General features: G+C 44.9%; 1 protein-coding gene across 6 annotated transcripts in view; it reads left to right on the plus strand.

The window, feature by feature from the left end:
- Nucleotides 1–19,688, plus strand: part of SYNE2 (spectrin repeat containing nuclear envelope protein 2) — a 276,194-nt gene that overhangs the window by 235,156 nt on the left and 21,350 nt on the right. For all 6 annotated transcript variants that reach the window (XM_081146179.1, XM_081146181.1, XM_081146184.1 and 3 more), the window contains 4 exons: nucleotides 1,175–1,300; nucleotides 6,319–6,474; nucleotides 8,492–8,650; nucleotides 9,339–9,505. In XM_081146179.1, coding sequence (XP_081002305.1) covers nucleotides 1,175–1,300; nucleotides 6,319–6,474; nucleotides 8,492–8,650; nucleotides 9,339–9,505 — 608 coding nt within the window. The remainder of the gene's footprint in view (nucleotides 1–1,174; nucleotides 1,301–6,318; nucleotides 6,475–8,491; nucleotides 8,651–9,338; nucleotides 9,506–19,688) is intronic.

The following is a 19,688-nucleotide window of genomic DNA, read 5'->3' on the forward strand; positions in this document are numbered from 1 at the left end:
TCAATTGTAAACACCCTGAACGTGGAAATGCAGGCGACTGTTTGCTCAGTAATGTAACGTTAAAGGAAAAACAGATGGTGCGAAAGAATGGCCCTGGGGGGTGGGGCACCTGCAGCCTTAGGTAACCTCCTGACCAAGCTGCTTCTAACCTCATATCCTTGGCCGCTCAGTTTTCTCTGGGCCTCAGTTTTCACATTTTAAATGTGATAATAATAATATAGTACTTGCCCTGTCTCCTAAGGTTATTGCAATTACAATAAAACAGTGAAGCTGAAAATGCTTTAGAAATTATAAAGTGCTTTAAGCAGAAGGTGGCTGTCTGCTCACTGGTGAGAGATGGAGAGCGAGTGAGGCTTGATAGCGAAAGGGTTGCCAAAGCCAAACTGTTTCTAGAAAGGGGAAGGGAGAGTGCAGAGGGATGACGTTAGAAAAGAAGACAAGGAAAGTGGTCGAGTGTTTGGGTTTTACGATGCTGTTGTAGCGCATGCCCAAGACTGTAAATGCTAAAGATTCATTCTTATAGCAGCCTTTTAAATGTGAACTTTTCCAACATTAAAATAGAAATAAGATTATGTAGATCAGGGTTAGGGGGAGGGAGGAAGAAATACAGTTGACCCTTGGATCACACGGGTTTTGAACTATGCAGATCCACTCATTTTTTTCAGTAAATATAGAAGGCCCTCCGTGTCCCTGGGTTATGCATCTGTGGATTCAGCCAACTGCAGATTGAAATCTGTTTACGATCTGAGTTGGGAATCTGTGGATGCGGAGGGTCAACTAAAGTCACATGGGGATTTTCAACTCCACTGGATGGGAGCCCCTAACCACCACCACCACCCCGAGTCATTCAAGGGTCAACTGTATTTCAAAGCAAAAGTCAACCAACCCAGTGGTTGAAGTGAGCCACACATAAAGTTGCAAAGGTGTCGAACCAGACTGGTGTCCCATCTGCTCTTCTAGACCATGGTTCATTCAAGAAAGGAACTGGGTTTCTGTGTGATTTACAAAAACACATTTAGCAGAGCAATTGCGTGGATTAAGTGAGTTATTCTGCTTCTATAATTCATTCTTTTTTAAAATGTGTCTTTATTGTTGAAAGTATTACAGATGTCTCCTTTATAATTCATTCTTAAATAGCAAAGTACTTACCAATTTTAATTCTGTTTTCAAATAGACCTGGGACCAGTGTGAAAAGAAAATCAAAGAGCTGAAAAGCAGGCTGCACGTTTTAAAGGCACAAAGTAAAGATCCCCTTCCAGAACCTCACGAGGACCTCCAGAGAGAGAAAGAGCTGATCAAGGTATTGAAAGCTGAGGTGGTGCTCACCCTCAGCTTAGCTGAGCTGTTTTCTGGGGATCAAAGTGTGTGTGTGTTTACCTTTCAGTTTCTGTGTGGAAACCAAGTTTTCACATTCAGTCGGAAAACATTTTCCCTGTCTTTCATCTAGCAAAGCATCCTGGTCTCTAAAGGAATTAGAATCCATGCTTTTTGAGGTCCATGTGTGAAAAGGAGAGACCTTTGCAGAAATTCACTTCTTAGGATCTCAGGGATTTCTCCTCCTGCCAGCTGGGTCTCCTCTGTAATGGGAGATGTGGCCCCTGAGATGACATGGAAAGCTGTTCCCTTATCAAATGGCCTTGTCTTTGAAATGAGAGTAAAGTATGACTAGAGAGAATTCGTTTTTTTAAAAGCCAATAGGTTGAGTTTTTTGCTCAATTATATTTTCATAAACTCTTCCACACTGTATTCTGCCTGATTAATATCACACCAGCAAAAATTTCTACATAGTTCAGGCCTTTGCAGACAGGACAGACTCACGGATGAGAATTTGCATTGCTAACATTCCCAGGCCAGGGACTTCCTGTGTCTCTTCCCTCTTTGCAGGTCTGATGTTTAAAAGACATCAGTAGCCTATTGGAATGTATTTTATTTTTTTTGTTTGTTTGTTTTCTTCCTTCAGTAATTTCAGCAATCATAGTGAAAAATTAGGAAGAAATGAGTAGTCTCATACGTCAGGCTGTGCTGGAAGTCAGTGTCTTCCTCCCTGCATCGTTATTCTTCATTGTAAATATTCCTAACATGCAAAAACAATTTTTTTTTTTTGGTTAATCCTCCTGTCTGAGGATATTTTTTTCCATTGATTTTTTTAGAGAGGGGAAGGGCGGGAAGGAGGGGGGAGAAACATCGATTGGTTGCCTCCTGCACGTGCTCTGACCAGGGCCGGGAGTGGAACCTGCAACTGAGGTACATGCCCTTGACCGAGAATCGAACCCAAGACCCTTTGGTCTCTGGGCCAATGGTCGAGCCACTGAACCACACCAGCCAGCGCACATGCAAAATATTTTTAACCTAACAAATGATATGACAAATTGCCATGAAACCATCACTTAGCTAAAAAAATAAAACATTACAAATACAGTTTTAATGCCCTGTATGATTTCTAAAGTGCTTCCCCCTCGCCCTGCAGAAGTGTCCACAACGCTGAATTTGTTCTTTTATCATTTTTATGTGCTTCTTTATCATTTTACCATGTGTCCATAGTTCTCAATGAAATATAGAAGTATTACTTTTGTTTTTAAACTTTACATGAACAGCACCATACTATGTAACACATACAGCACAACCTCTTCTCTTCATTAGGATTTTGAGTCGTCAGAGTTGAAACCTATAACTCACTTGTTCTCACCGCTGTGTTGTATGCATTATATCACCTGATGTATAATAGTTGCTGGTGGTGTCTAAAGAAGGTTCCTTACTTACCCCTAATTTTCAAAGTTTTTATCATTTCAACATCTTTAGGTTTAGATCTACACTTCAGTAACAAATGAGAGGTGGCGGAGTCACTCTCGCATTTGATACGTAGAATGTCCTTCCACAAAGCCTAGAAACCAGTGCAGAATAAAAACTGTAAACTCTTAAGGAGACATGATTTTCCCAAGTATCACAGTTTGCAGTTTCCAGTAGGATCTTTCAACTTCCATAGCCTCCACATTCTATCTCAGTGGAGGGAATCAGGGAGACAGGCCAAGAGCATGGATTTCATTCAACCCAGGACCATGTTCCAAAAGGCCCTGTGTAACCTGAGGCCTGTCTAGGACAGTGTTTGTCATCCTGAATCACTTGGGGGATATACACCAGCCCCATGACCAGTCTGAGCTGTACTCTCCTCCTCGGAAAATTATATTCCAATTACAGCCAAGTTGCTGTGTGGAATAATTCTGTGTGTGTGTGTGTGTGTGTAATTTATATATTTTATATACTAGCTTTTCACTATTATCAAAATTGCTATAGTGGACATCTGTGTTCATAAAACTTGTCAAGCAATTGAGTCTTTGGGACAGTTTTTTTTTTTTAAGTAATTTTTGAATAAGTAATATCATCACACAGTTCAAAATTCAGAAGGTGCAAAAGGTACACAGTACTACCCCCTTACCCACAGTTTGTTTTCCATGGTTTCAGGAACCCGCAGTCAACTGCAGTTCAAAAACATTAAATGGAAAGTTCCAGATATTTTGAAAGAGAAAGAAAGCCCAGACCATATTCCCATAACTTTTATTACAGTATATTATTTCAATTGTTCTATTTTATTATTTAGTTATTATTGTTAATCTCTTACTGTGCCTAATTTATAAATTAAACTTTATCATAGGTATGTATGTATAGGAAAAAAACAGTATATATTGGATTAGGTACCATCGGCCATTTCAGGCATCCCCTGCGGTTCTCGGGTCATATCCCCCGTGGTATGTGGGGGCTACTGTACATGGAAAAGCTTTTTCCCAGCAGTTTCTTTCCACAGAAGCAATCAGTGTCACCAGTTTGTTTATATGTTCTTCCAAAGGTAGGCATATATATTACACACATATGCATTCATTCAAGTTTTGGGTTTTTTTTACCCAATGGCAGTGTAGAGAAGTAAGCCTTGACAGTCCACTGGGAGTTGCGTCCACAGTCAGAGGTTTTAATACCGCCATGCTGTGTTAGAGAGTCCAGCAAGGTCTGTGCGATGCGTTACTTCATGTAGCCAAAAAACTTCGTTTTACGTCGTGTATTATATGAACAATTGAATTCTATAAGTATTTTTGTAATATAGACAGTTTAGCTGGTTCCATTAAATAGACACTTACCTGCTGTGTTCTCTTTTGCAGTTAGTTTTCGTAGCAAATCTGGAGTATTTTAATCTAAAGAAAGAAGCATGATTTTTGAAATGTGTGTGCAAATACTGAGCATCCGCCGTAATAAACTTCCACAATAGATCTCGCTCTATATATTGTTTGATTCCTTGCTTTTTATAATTAATATTTACAAACATTTTAGAGCTCTTCAGACAATGCCAAATTGTGTTCCTTTCCATCGCACATATTGATTTCCTATACACCAGGCATTGTGGTAGGTGCTGGGCGATGCATTTGTGAGCAAGGTTGTCATGGCCCCGGCAGTACAGAGCTGACCGTCTAGACGACTGGAGAGACGCATGCTAACCAGAGCCCCACCGTATGCATAGACATGTCTGAGAATAACTGTGAGCATGGGTAGTGTTACAGGGAAAGGACCAGGGACCATGCGGGCATAAACAGGGGTCCCACCTCGTCCAGTGACTCAGAAAGGCCTTCTCTGAGGAATTACCTTTGTGTCTGAGATCAGAAAGTGTCAGTAGGACTTAACTAAATATATTTGTGGAAGCATCAGGGTGAAGGAGTAGGTAGCGTTTCAGGCTAGCAATTAAAAAAATACAAACTTAAACAATAACTAGGAATTTTTACACATATTAAACTTGCCCTAAAAGTATATGAAACTGGGCGCCAAAAAGTATGTGGAGTCATTCCTTTGAGGACACATTTTGGCAGTATTTGTTAGGAATCATAAAATATCCATATCCAAAAGTTTTATACCTGTTAATTATCCTTTCAGTTGTAGGAGGAAACCAACCAAGTATCCAAACCAAACAGATTTAAACTTGGCTGTGCCTCCCTACGGTACAGGCGCCTGAGCCTGCATCTCTCAGCAGAGAAACGCTGATCAGTGGCCCTCGGTTTCCTGTAGCTGTCAGGGGGTGGCTTGCCGCCACTTGTGAGTTCCCCTTTATATCATGGAGCTCATTAAAAGTGTTCTGCTGCGTGTCTGCTCTCATCCACTTTACTAGAATCGTGAGGCTCAAACTAAATAACAAAAATTTTAAATAATGATTTTTTTTATAAAGATGTTTCCCAATCTCCATACAACCTTTAAAAAGAATTCTCCAGACCATTTTTATTAGGTGTACATTCTTGTCGGCAAGTTGTGAAGTCATACCAGTGTAGCTTTTAGAGCTCTGAAAATCAGAATTCACACATTTTTATTGTTACCACACTCGGCCCTATTTCTGATGTTAATGGTCGCTTCTTTCAGATTCCTATAGATAGGTGTGAATGGAGACCCTTAAAATGTGCCCAAGTCTGAAGAGTTGTAAGCACAATAAAAATGACTCTGGAACTAGTAATCTTTTCATTGTACTCTAGCTCTTACAGAGTTATTTGGAAGTGCTCCCTAAATAGTAAGAGGCCATGCTATTAAAAAAAAAAAAATACTTGAGTGCTCTGGCTGTTTCCTTTTACCTCCCCTGTTATGAAAGTAATTTTCATGGTGTGTTTTTTTCTTTTTAAAAAAAAATTTTTTTTTCCATCACCATTTATCCCCCCATCCCCTCCTCTGCCTCCACCCACGAAACTAATTTTCTTGATTAAGTCCTAGAATTCAAAAAGCTTAAATTTGACAAATAATCTATTTTTTTTTAAAATGTCTCCAGGGCCAGAGGAAATTTTCTGCTAACCAATCTCTGCCAATGTTTAGGGTACAATTTACTTTTTTCTTCCATTATATTTAACTTTCTAAAGTTAACCAGAATCAATCCCTTTGAACAGGAGCTGCTGTTCCGTGATTGCCACGGTAGCAACGGCGCGTTTCTCAGGTGTTTTTAAGAAGGGGAAGTCCCACTTCTACATTTCTGTGACATAGTTTCAGAATTAAAAGTGTGTGTGTGTGTGACTTGCTTTCCTCTAAGTAAAGGTAAAGACCAACAGGACTTTAAAGCGGAGTCAGTCACATAAACAGCCGAACTACCTGAGAAAATGAAAACAGAGGCAGGAGAGTTTCCTCCCGGGAGCGGAGCGGCGGCGGGGACCCGGCCCGGCGACTGCGCCCCGGGCTCCCCGCCCCCGCCCCGCCCCGCCCCTCCCCCAGCGCCCCATCCGAGGATTCGCCTGCACGTTTGGAAACTGCAGCAGCTGGAGTTGAAAGTTTGTGTCCTTTTCTCTCCCCTCGTCCCGTGTTTGAATGCAGGAGCTGGAGACGGCTTCGGCTACCTGGATTCAGAACTTGGAAGAGCTGCAGGCTATGAAAGCCGACTTGGCCCAGCACACTCCGGCGGGGGACGCGATGGTTCTCGCCGAGCAAATCGCGCATTTGCGCCGGCAGTGGGAGGACCTCTGCCTGAGAGTAAGTGGGCTCACGGCAGGGCTCCGCCGGCCTGGGCTTGATTGAACCGTCTCGGGAGGCAGGACAAAGCGGGGGGGGGGGCTTCACTTCAGAGCCGCAGGCCGGCTGGGGCTCCCTGACCGGGCGGCCCGCGGGTTAGCAGGTCTGACCCTTTGTGTCTCCAGCGCTCTTAAAGAATCATGCTCAGTGTGGGAGGACTGCGGTTATGATGGGCGTGTGGGCTGTGCTGTCTTGTGCAGACGACAGGCGCTAGTCTGGGAGTTGGAATCGGGACTCGGAAGGCGCTTGGAGCTGAGTCTGTGCAGCATCTCTTCTGGGCCCGGGGCACTGAGTGCCCGCGCCGCCGGGCGCCTTTCATCCGAGAGCTCTGCGTTCACAGGCAATCCGGTGTTTGTGTCAAGTCGCTGGTTTTTAAAACTTTAGAGGAAATGATCTGCTGCTACCCTCAGCCTCTCAGTGGCTCACTTCTGATCAGGAATGGGGGGTTGTGGTTAGGGTGTTTTGTGTGTGTGTGTGAGAGAGAGACAGACAGACAGACAGACAGACAGGATCAGGGTGGAGTTAAAGGGTTCAAACAGATCTTTGTTTTAAGAAGGTGTAATTCTAAGAAAAATAAACTCCCAAATCTTATTTTTGTGAATTACAAGGAGATGTATTTTTAAGAGTTGAAATTCAGACACTTTTAAAAAGCATTTTAATAAAGTAAAAACACTTTTCCTTCTTGATCATAGTATTTAATATTCACAATATACCCTACTTTTAAATGTCCTTTTACAATTTTCATTCAAATTTTATATTAAAGAAAATATTTAGAGAATGTGAAAAGTACCGTCAAAGTTAAGCAGCAAAGACTGGGGTCCAGATGTTCCTAATTGTTACCATTATGAAGCCTAGCAAAGGGACGCCCGCAAAATGCCCTGTTTTTTAAAGCTAAGATAGATGCCCTGAGGAACAGAAACACAAAACTTGGGGGCGTAGTTCTTTGGGCCTTTTCTAACACATTTGGTTGGGTGAACATGCAAGCATCTGACATTTTTGCTTCGGTCTGAAAAGAGCAGAGATGTTTTTGCACATAGCAGGAAAATCTCTGGGAGTTCAGCCTTAGTTTCCCCATCTGTAAAGTGGGTGTTAAAACTTTACCAGAAAGATTTTTAACACCTGAGGAGACTTTTTTTACATTGAGAAAGGCTGATTTCATTTTTTAAATTTATATTTATTGAAGTAATTCATTTGAACCCTGGGGGGAGGAAGACCCTTTGCTGCTACTAGCTTAGGGGTTGCCTGTGCAGCACAGAGCACTGGGTGTTTTGGGGTGAGCCTGCTTACTGCAGACCAGTATTCGGTCCCATTCCCATGGTTTCTGTCCAATGCAGTAACACATTATGGGAACTTGAATTAAATGAGTGATGTGCATTGTTATTTTTAATCTTACTTTGTTTTGTTTTTGCTTTGAAGTACAACGCTAAGATATTTAAATGACTTTGATTTTTACGGTCCATTTGAATTACAAATGTTAGATATATCATGGGATCTGTATTATAGTTTTTAATTAAACAGGCAGGACATTGTCCTTAAGTAGGCATTAAGACTTGGCCATTTTTCAAAAGGGAAAGAAGTTGGGTACTAAAGTCATAAATTAGCATGTAGCGAGCGTTCGACAAATGTGTATCGAAAGAACAGGAACGGAAGAAATTTAGGTGATGCTTAAGGTATCATCTAACCTTTTCTGTTTCTAATTTTTAATATAACCCGATAATATTGGATAAAACTGAACCCTTTTGGTCATTTACAATTCAGGTACAATCTTTATTTTGTTGCTTTTCATGATGTTTATCAAAGGAGTAAGGAAATTCTGTTGTTAAACCTTAGGAATTTAAGAGGCAAAAACATAGTAATTTAAGCCGATAGGGCTACTGATAAAAATGAATGAAATTCATAGTCCTTTTGATGGGGGGAGGGAAGGGAAACACTTTCCTTCCTGCCTGTACTCAGCTGCCAAATGCATTTTTGTTTCCAGGTGGCCATACGCAAACAGGAGATTGAAGACAGACTCAATTCATGGATTGTGTTCAATGAAAAAAATAAGGAGCTATGTGCATGGCTGGTGCAGATGGAAAACAAAGTTCTGCAGACAGCAGATATTAGTATCGAAGAAATGATTGAAAAGTTGCAGAAGGTAAGCAACAGCCAGGTGAAGGCAGTTACCCCTGCGGGCTTCTCTGCCCTCCTCTCTGCCAGGCTCAGAATGGTGTGTTCCAGGTGTTCCAGGTGCATTTTAGAGATTTGACGGGTCCATCTTCCTCTTTCCCTTCCTTCCCAGAGGAGAGATGGGAAGTGTGGGGCCATTCTAGTGGGCTTTCTCTGGAAGTCTGGCCAGAGATGGGGCCCGCGTCTCCTTTAAGCATCTGTCCCCACCCCGAGTGAGTTACAGCTTTTCTAGTTATTGTTACAGAGCTCCCCTTGCTGAAGGGGAGAGGCCAACAGGAATGGGGCTCATCATTTTGAAATGGTTACTAATGCCCAGAGAGAAAGGTAGAAAGGTTCTTGCCACTCAGGAAAACTCTTAACTAATCTTAGGCTAATTTAGTTATACTCAGTTGTCCTCAACTCCCAAGTCGGGGAGATTAGGAGAAAACTGTAAGGGGAAACCAGGGCTGTAGAATTAAGCAAGTAACTACTGCTTTACATATTACACGTGTCCTGAGTGGGCATCGTTTGACAGCTACTCACGAAAGAGTTGGGTCAACAGGTGTAAGAAGTTTTTTAATTAAAAAAATTCTTTTCAAGAGGCAACTATGTTTATTGCTTGGCAAAGAAGTGAATTTTTGGCAGTAATTGAAGCTTTGTTTTGATGCCTCTGCCAGGACTGCATGGAAGAAATAAACTTGTTCAGTGAGAACAAGTTGCAGTTAAAGCAGATGGGTGACCAGTTGATCAAGGCCAGCAACAAGGCAAGGGCAGCCGAGATCGATGACAAGCTCAACAAAATTAACGACCGCTGGCAGCATCTTTTCGATGTCATTGGGTCAAGGTAAGAAATGGCCTCAAAATGATTCCTGTTCTCTAGGTACAGCAGTTACTCCACAGATCGAGAAACTTAATTGGAAACTTAATTTGCAAAGAGATCCTTGAGGAGGTTTCTTTTAGAAATTTTAACTCTACTTTAGCACTTTCATGTCCCCAGATGAAATCATGCTGGTTCCTGCTTGTGGGTGGCCAATGAAAGTGGGTCAGGGTGCAGGCCTGATTTCTAGGTGCTGGTCTGGAGGCCCCCAGCGGCCCCCACGCAGGGGCCTGGCACATGCCAGGTGTGGAGGTCCTTCGTGAGTGCCCAGCATGCCAAGTGCCCAGTGGGCATCTGGTCCTGAGGTGGGGACTTAGGAGGCATGGCCGTGGCTACAGATGAAAGCTCTGTTCTCCAGAGCAACCTTATCAGAAACCAGACTGATCATTTTATCTTCTCTAAAATGATGATGATAAAGCCACTCAAAGCTTTGAAATGTTTTCATATTCTGTCTCCAAAGACAGGCCCCAACCAAAGTGTTTTTATTTTGTGGGTTTTTTAATTGCAACCTGACATACAAAAAAAACAGTCCCTCGGCTTTGGGCCCACTAATGCAACTTTGTTGCCACTGGCCGAGCCGGTCTTTTATGTTCCGAACACAGTCTTTTATGTTCCAAATATATAATGTGGAATATGCAGGAGAACCTGTACGGTGACTGAAGTATTGAGGTGTGATGAAAATAAGATACTCTTAATAATTTGGCATTTCCTTTACCTCATTGTTTACTATAAACCGTGAGTGAGCCTGCAGCAAAGGCACCGGGCTGAGTGCCCTGAGACTTAGACAGGAAGTGAGGTGAGTCAGTTACGTTGTGGGAGCCAACATCTGGGCAGGCCAACATCTGGGCAGCTGTAAAGCCGAGTGGCTGGAGGGCTCCGATCTCATCTTCCTGTGAGGGAGCGAGATTAGGAAGGGCCTCACGGAAGAGCGGCGTTCCCAGATGGTCGCAAACGACGGCTTGGGGTTCCTGAGTGTTACTAATGGCAGAGAGAGACAGATGTGTGTTGTGAGCCAAAAGGTGCAGGAGAGCAGGGTGGATGTCGTTCAGGAAATGACGAGAGGCGTCGTTGGCGTGGGAGATGAAGCTACAAAGGTAGGTTGGGCTAAGTCTGAGAAGACCTGAAATCTCAACTTCGGGCTTGTGTCCTAAATAAGATCAGAGTCATTTATGGAGTTTTAGCAGTGTGTGTGGGGGGGGGAGCAGCTGAAGACGGATATTAGGGTGACTTGGCTGACCGCATAAGCTGGGCTGAATCCAGCTTCTCTCTACTGCCAGTTTAAAAAAAAAAAAAAAAGAAAGAAATGGAAATCTATGTAAGTAACCCAAGTAAGGATTAAGAGCACAGGTTTTGAGCCTGTGCTGACTTTATCTCTTATTCATCATGGAAACTTGAGTAGCGAGTTCATCTTTCTAAGCCTCAGTTTCCAAATCTGTGTAATGTGCCTAACGGCGCTGTTCGTGTCAGAGACACTGTGAGGACAACGATTGGTGTGTGCCTGTGCCAGCCTGGGGGCCAGCCTTTATTGAGTGGTTATCATCATTTTTCCCAAGAAGACTAAGGCTAAGGAGCATGTTTGTTGAGTAGGAGAGGGTTCCCTCAGTGACATCCAGCAGTGAGAAAGGTCTTTACTCCATGAGTCTCTTTCGCTCTCATTTCCAGCTCTTAGAACAGTGTTTCAGATGTTTGTTGAAACGAATGAACATTTCCTTGCATGAGAATAGGGTGATTTCTGTTGTGTAAACTGTGTCTAGTATGTCTTTGTTGACGTCTTCATATCCTAAGTTTCCTTGGGCACCTGGCACTACTCGGGAGTATGGTGACATTGTACCTGGTCACGGACTATGCTTTCTGAAGACCAGAGCGACAGTCCATTCTTAATCCCACATGCTTTGATTATGTCACTTCAGAGTTTAACAGACTGATTGCTTTTCTCTCTCCTCTCTGGCTGCCTTTCTTCAGCCAGTTCCTTGGTGAGAAAAAAAACAGCAGGTGAAATTTCAGTGGTCTTTTTGGAAGGAGCAGTTGGCAAAATAAGTTGTTGAAATCTCAAATATATTGACTGCCAGCTATGTTCTTAACAATGTGCTTTCTATGTATGATTTCACTTAGTGTTCGTTGTAATTCTGAAAGGTAGATACCATTATCCCATTTTACAGATGATGAAACTTGGGCTAAAATTAAATAACATGCCCACAGTTACAGCCAGTATGTGAGGCAACCAGGATTCCGCCTCGGGCAGCCGTGTTGCCTCCCTGTTACCCCAGACCCTTCTAGTTTGTTACATGGAAATGAACCAGGTCCCTTCAAAACTGAGGAACTTGGGGGGGAATGACTTACCTTCCCTAAAGCAACGGCCGGGCTGAGACAGGCGGCTGAAGGTCTAGTTGAGTTTACCCTTCAGGTGACTCTGTGGATCGAGGCTGCAAGCTTGGCCCTCCCTTAAATCAGCCTTGTGGAGACAGCCCCTTGTCTAATCTCTGACACCGATCATGTCATCGTCCTCTGGGGAGCCCGGGCTGCAGAATTTAGATTTGCACATGCCAGCAGGAACCTGCAGCCCTACAGGGTGCCCAGTGGCCTCATCTGCCCGGGAACTCGGGACGCTGATCAGCCTTCCTCACCTGCTCACGGTGCTCTGCCCCTTCACTCCTGTGGCCGGGGGACAGCGTTGCTAATTTAAAATGATAGGATTTGAAGGGAGACCCTACACTGGTGCCCAGCCCCGTGACTGCAGGATTTTAACTACAAGCTTTTAATTTCAAAGTTACGAATGGTATTCAGAAGTCCAAGACCTCAATAAATCTGGTTTAACTCACTGAGGGGAAAAGACCTGTTGTTTCAGGTTCATTCTCGGCAGGGTAATAGAGGTGAATTACAGGGTTACTTAAACACACATTACATCTCTGACCGGTCCAGGTAGTAGGCTCCATTATGGGGTGAGTGGGGGAAGAAACCAGTGTTGTTTATTTTAAGCGCCAGGCTCCTCACATATATATATTATTTCATTTCATTCATGCAATGGCCCTGCAAGGTCAGTGCCTCCGTTTTACAGAGAGAACATTGCCGCTCAGAGACGGTGTTAACTGGCGCAGGGCACAGTCAGTGCTGCCCAGGGCAGGTAGAGCCAGGGCCTCCCCTTCCACTGCGCCTGGCACTGAAGGAGCGCTTGGCTCCTTTGAGACCTTGGCTTTTAAGGGTAGTTTATCAGAATTTTTCTAAAACCGAGAACTCAGTGTAGAATTTACCATTTATCGTAGAGCAGTGGATCTCAAACCTAAGCGTGCATCAGCATCCCTGGGGGGTTCTGAAAACGTGAGTTGCTGTACCCCCACCCCAGAGGTCCTGATTCTGTAGGCCAGGGTGGAGCCGAGAACGTGCATTTCTAACAAGGTGTTGCCAGTGGTGCTGGTCTGGGGAGCACAGAGCGATCTGCGGGGGAAGGGACAGGGTGCTGCACCGAGTCAGAAATCCTGGACCTGCCCCTACTGCAAACAAGTCGTGTGGCCTCTGGGCCTCAGTTTCCTTGTCCATAATCCATGTACAAGATCCTGGACAAGAAAGCACCAGTGTGTAATTGGTAACCTGTCGGCATTGGCATCACTGATGATGATAACTTTCTTTGGCAAATCTGAATTTCCTAGGTGTTCGTTGTGGGAAAAGGGACATGGGGCAGAAAGTGTTATAAGTGTGGTTACCTTTTTCCTAATTTCCCTTGATGGTAGTGTCATTAATAGACTTGGCATCCTTAAGCCAATGTTGTGATGGAGGGACTTAGACATACTACCATAAGGCTCCTTCTGTTTAGACTAGGAAGCTCTTCCTATCAAAAGGAACAAGTCTGTGAGAAAACTTTCTAACAAAGCATAATTTCCACATTTGACCTACCAGCGTGAACAGCCCACCTGTTTTATAATAGTATCAATTAAAATGTTGTCATTTAAACTCAGCAGTTATTCCCATGGCAACTGTGTGTTAAGATTGTTTTTTCATTTCTTGCAAAATGGGCAGGGAGATGTGTGCCTTTTAAACTGATAAAGATTTCTGTTGCTCTCCCTTTATCTGTATTTTCTCAAGGTTATTTTGGAAGACCGAACAATGCCACTAGTCATACACTTGGCTGGCTCTGGTCCTAGCAGGTTGCCTGATCCAGGGGGACTGGGAGAGCCAGATGTGAGGTCAGCCTCCTGCCTGTCTTTTTTCCTTCCCATCAGCCCCATTATTCCACCTCTGGAGCGGGTCACCGCTGCTCCCAGACCCTGCAGAAATTCCTCCCTGCAGGGTGGGGAGCTTCCCCAGGGAGACGGCAGCCGACATCATCGACTGGGTTGATGGACAATCAGTACCCTTGTCCAGCATCAGACAGGTCCAGTGTACTTGAGCCTTGCAGGGTCATATTTAGCAGGTCCCAGGGACGACCACGTTAGTCAGATGCTTCATCCGTTTCCAAGTCTGCACTCCTCGTTTCCTCAGTCTAGGATGTAATAATTACTAAATGTTGAGCTTTACGGAGAAATTATTGATATCGCCGAGTCTCAAAATAAGGCTGGCACTGAGCCTAGAAGAGGCTGGACACAAACCCAGGTGCTCCAGTAAGCAGAGCCACTCAAGGTCACGGAGAGAGCCACAGTTAGGGATGTAGAGGAATTTTTAGATACAATCATGGTAAACCCCAGGAGGAGCTAGCAAGGAAAATTGCAAAATTTCTTCTGCAAACTCCTGAACTCCATTTGTGCTACACAAAATCCTTTTTTTCTGCAAAAAGCAGAGGAATGGCCTAAATGAACTCTGCCCCTCCTGAGCCAGGATGTCCAGGACTGAAAAAAGCAGGGCAGAAGCATTCCCTTCCCCACCCCCAGGGAAAGTTCTTCTTTAGGGAGACTGGAGGAAGGCATTCCTGTTGGACTCAGGGGCTTCGGATTTCACTGTTTCTTTTAAACCCCAAACAGAGAAATTTAATTTGACGAGAACAGAAATCCTCTTGTCCACGCCCCAGTCTAAAATGTTTCTTCTCTCTGTTTATAGCACTTCATAAATAACCCACAGCCAAGATAACACTGTGACTGTCTTCCCCCAGCATTGCAACCCTGCAGCATCAGAACAAAGGCTGTGTGTGTGTGTGTGTGTGTGTGTGTGTGTGTGTGTGGAGAGAGCTGGAGATATTAGTTTATTGGGAGAAAACTGAGATTAAAAATTGCAGTTAGCAGAGAAGCAGGTCTCTTCCTTTCCTAAGGGCATTGCTTTGTGGCCGCAAGGGGAGGGCGGCCTGTGGAAGATGCTGAACCAGTGAATGGAGAGGCCCGAGGGCCGGGCCGGGGGAGGGGCTGCCGTGTTCCTGGGAGGTGGAGGTGCAGCGGGAACTCGGAGCCCTCGCTAAGCATCAGGAATGATTTTTTTCTCATCAACAGTAAGTGCAATTTCAGTCGTCAGCTCTGCCTGTGGCCGGTGGGAGGCCACTGTCTCTGTGTGTCTTGCTCTGTCGCTGCCTCATTTTGGTTACAATAGAAATTACGGAGGAGATGGTGGCTGTGGTGCGCTCAGGCATCGGGGGATGGGTCCTTCCCAGTGTCAGCATGCGTGTGGTGGCTGCAGCCAGCCTCTGACAAGCAGGGCAGAGACGCGATTACACGGTGTGCAAAATGGAAGTCTCCCGGCCACATAAACGCTTCAAAGAGGCAATTAGCTCAAGTGCGTTGTAATGGCCATGCCCCCAGACCCGGGCTTCAGGATTCTGGAGCAGTGGATTGTGTGACTATAAAGATGTTTAGTCATTTACAGAGATGCCGTTGTACAGAATTTGTACAGTGTTTTAAGCAACTGACAGCTGCCCACAGGTCTGAGGATCTGTTTGTTTCTAGACAAATTCAGATCCTTCAGCCATCTCAGTTTTCCTGAGTTATTTTAAGTATATTTCCTTGTATATTTTAAGTGAAGCTGTGCACAGTGGCATTGGAATTGTTTTAACTGATGCTGATATGGGGCCTTATAATTTAACTGTAGCATGTAAGAGGATAGGACTGAAATGTAAATTATTCCATATACATGCATTTGGTATTTAAAGTCTCCATCACACAGTGTAAGACTTAGGCTTGATACTAACCTGGCTTGATTTTGTTTTAGAGGGAGAGGAGGGTTCTTAAGTATTATATTCTGATCCATCGCTAGTTAAGATAAAAGGAAAACTTCGTTCGCTTTGGTTATTTTCTGTCCCCGCAGAAGAACTTCTCATTTGTAGCTACTCAGGTGAAATTCTTATCTTGCTTGTCTTCATATAAAAAATGTTTTATTTGGGCCTTCCAATAGGCCACACAGGTGAAAAACTGCCCCTTTGCCCCTAAACATTTTGTTTTTCCCAATCCTTGGAACTGGAATTCAGCTCAGGAAGTCATGCTTATTTTTTCTGGAGAAATGCGATTTGATGAAATATATGTGTGAGCAATGTTAGCCTAGCGCACCTTGGTGGAACGTGGCAGGTGCAGAGGTGGCGAGCGACGTAAATGGCCTTGGTGGTTGATGTAATGCAGTATTGTGGTCACTTCCCTGTGCCAACAGTCTGCTTTCTGAATGGGCTTCCTTGTTGCTCAGTATTAACTCAAGATTTAAACATTTTAAGAGCAATATTCACGAGGCCTGACGTGGAGGTCGGCTGCCTGGGGTGGCAAAGGACAGAACTTCCTGACCTGGGAAAGGTGATAATTAGATCTGTGTCTGTGCAGAATAGACTGATACAAACGCAGTAGTACATCTGACGCTTCCTAGAGTAAGTTGTAACATATTATCTCAGGAGCAACATTTATTTCTATCACCCTATTTGTGGACATAGAGACATGTTAAATCCTGACCGGATGGATGTTTTGTAGCTTCTTGGCAACCTTCTTTTCTTTCCCTCCCACCTTCCCTTCCTCTTTAATTTGTCCTAAGGATGTGTGTGGTTTGTGTGGTCCTCTGTCCAGTCCTTCACTTGCCCAGAATGGAACCGAGGTTGAAGATCAGGCATGTGTGGCTCATAGTGTGGCCACAGATTGTTTTGTGGCAACATGGCTCAGAGGTGCTCTGATCTTTAGCATATAATAGGGCCACCTCGTTTATGAAAAAGACAAATTTGAAAGTAGGAGTGAACATCACTTACTCATGTGTTGAGCACCCCCTGTATTGTATTATGATGTCTACATTAGATCAAAATTAGACCATGAGCTCTGGGAAGAAGACACCTATTTTCAGTTACCTTTGCAGCCTCGGGATCTGCACGGAATCCCAAGACAAAGCAAGTGGTTAAATGTTTGTTGAAAGGAAACCACGGAGAGTCGAACATGGGTACCCAAACTTCAGCACTCTGCGGACGGGCTCCAACCCATCCCTTCCCCAGTTCATCCAGGAGCCATGAGTCTAGACTTCTGATCATGTTCCCTGACAGGAACAAAAGTCATCTCATACCCCCAATATGTGCACATTAGCATATGCAGGTTTATATGCGGCGCCACAGGGAAAGTGCTTAAAAACAGCAGCTCCGGACTGGACTGCCCAGGTTGGAATCCTGCCTCTGCCACTTAACGACCATGTCACGGGGGCGAGTTATTTCACCTTGGTGCCTCAGTTGCTTCACATGTCAAATGGGGATACTGATGGTGCCGATCTCATAGCATCTGTGAGGATTCAGTGAGTTGCTAGCGCATACAGCACAACAGACCTGGCACCAGTAGATGTCAGCATGTTCTGTAGACGTCCCATTTTAGTAAAAAAGGTTTGTGATCTATAAGCATACCCAGTGTAGAAATTTTAAAAGAATGGGATAATCATAGAAAGTCTACTGTTTTATTCCCGCCCCCGTTGGTGTGTCTTTAGCCCTCAGGATTCCACTGGCCTGGAGTACTGGGTCCTGGGGAAGCCACACGAGTAATTCCTCCACCTTCTGCGTATTCCCCCCACTGCTCACTGCACACCTCACCCAGGGGTTAACAGGATTCAGAATCACTGCATCTCTGGTTTTTTTGCACCCAAGTTATTTTGTTGCTTGTTAGCTCCCTTCATGTAAAAACTTGCATTCTGGCCCTTTTTAGAATGAGAGGCTGGGATCTTTGGGCTGGAATAGGGTCAGGTGAAGCAGTGGGGCTGCTATGCTGGGAGGAGGTGGGCAGGAGAGTTGTGCAAAGGCTGCTGGGCTCTCTCTGCCTATGGGGAAGCTCTCAGGGCTGGGCTGCTCCTCCAGACAGAGCCTTCTAAGAAGGTCGCCCCTTGCAAACTGTGGAAGACGCCTGTCCCATGCAGCCTGGGATTCCTGGCTGCTCAGCATTGTTTGGAGTGTTCTTTCTGGTCCCTGGGCCCTCAGGGTGACAAGACATTGGGGTGAGGAGGGTGTACCTCTGAACAAAGCCACAGGAACAAAGGAGGGATCTAGGTTACAAGTGCATCCAGGCCTGGCCCTGGATTCCGTTACTTCCTTTTTAATAAATCATCTTGTGGCTGCCTTGTGTTTCCAGTAAGAATGTAGTTTGGAAAACATCCCCTTGAAAATCATTTTGACCATAATTGTCTCTGTTAGGCATTGTGCCAAATGCCTTTCATGTGTTTATATCTCATTCAACCCTCTCAGTCACCTAGTAAAGGAAGGCACTGACCCCTGTTGACACTGTTTTGCAGATGAGATTGAACAGAGTCAGGATTCAAATCCAGACCCTGACCACAGTCTGTGCTCTACCACCAGACTCCACAGCCTACTGCTAAGCCTGCCTACCTCATGGCAGTATTGAGAATGAAATATTTATGAGTGGACTTTGTGAGGTCCAATGCTGTATAAATGAGGCATCATCGTAACATCATGTAATCCCAGTTAGCAGTAGTAAGAGCTAGTATCCTACTGAGTGCTAACTCTGTGCCAAAGGCTTACGTGCATCCTCTTGTTTGTCTCACAGCAACCTGCAAGGTAGATGATTTTGCAGATAACATGGAAACCAGGAGTCAGGAAAGTTGGGTACCTTGCAGGGATGTGCAGCTCATTTATGGCACAATGGGACTTAGAGACCAGTGTCTATTACCTCCAGAGTCCTGGCCTTAACTTCACCTGGATGTTACCACCTCCCTGAAGCTTGAGGGGCCTCAGAGGCCAGTGGAGATGCAGGGGACTTGAGGTAAAAAGATTTCCCCTAAATCATAAAACTAGCTGGTAAGAGAACTGGAGCAAGAAGTCCCACAGTTGAGTTGGTCAGTTGTAGGGTGCAATAAATAAATAAAAACATACACACACACGCACACACACATACACATGACTCAGTGGTCTACTTAAACAGTTTGTGGTGGGAGTCTTATACACATTTATTCACTCAACAAAGGTTTGTCGACACCTCCCGCCACCAGGCGTTTGGGGGGTGCTGAGCATGCAGAGGGAGCACGCCCCACACAGCCTGGGATTGGTGCACAGTGAATGGAAGGTGCTGGCATGACACAGGGCGGGGGGGGGTGCTCGGGAGCATGCCAACGGGGCAGTGGTGAAGCTCTGGGAGGAGGAGCCTCTTTGCAGAGTGTGGGGTTGGAGCAGAGAGGCCACTGATGACTTGAGGACCTAGAAACTTGAGAGATTACACCAGTTTGCCCGGGTAGGGTGAGGACTGCAGAGGGTCTGAGCAGGAATCAGACTTGCCCTCTCAAATGTGTGCTTCAGCTACAGGACTGAAGGTGGGTAGAAAGACAGGGAGAGTGGTGGGAAGCTGCTCACAGGCGGTCAGAGAAGAGATGATGGTGGCGGGAGGTCGGTGCGCTTCCTGAGTTAGGGCCGGTGCCCCGATTCCTGTTCCTGGTGCCCTGGGATGGGGCTCTGACCGCACCTCGAAACAACAGTATTGATTATTGATGAGTGGAACTTCCCATTGCAGCCTCAAGTCTCTGGACTTCACTAAAAATCCTACAGATCCCTAGAAAAAGCCCTCATGTGCTCTACTTTAGGACTTTCATGAAAGCAGCTTATGGAAGCATTTTATCTCGGGATCTGTGTAAAGACTGTTTTCCCTCAGCAGCTGTCATTTCCCCTTGATGGCGAGCTCACCAAATAGACTGAGAAATACACTGAGCCACGTATGTTTGTTCAGAGCCGCTCAGGTGTATTGCGGGGGGAGATGGGTTTAGGACTGTGCTGGAAAATCGTCCTTGGCCCACCCCC

Source organism: Miniopterus schreibersii (assembly GCF_964146895.1).
Source record: "Miniopterus schreibersii genome assembly, chromosome: 1".
Lineage (NCBI taxonomy): Eukaryota > Metazoa > Chordata > Mammalia > Chiroptera > Miniopteridae > Miniopterus > Miniopterus schreibersii.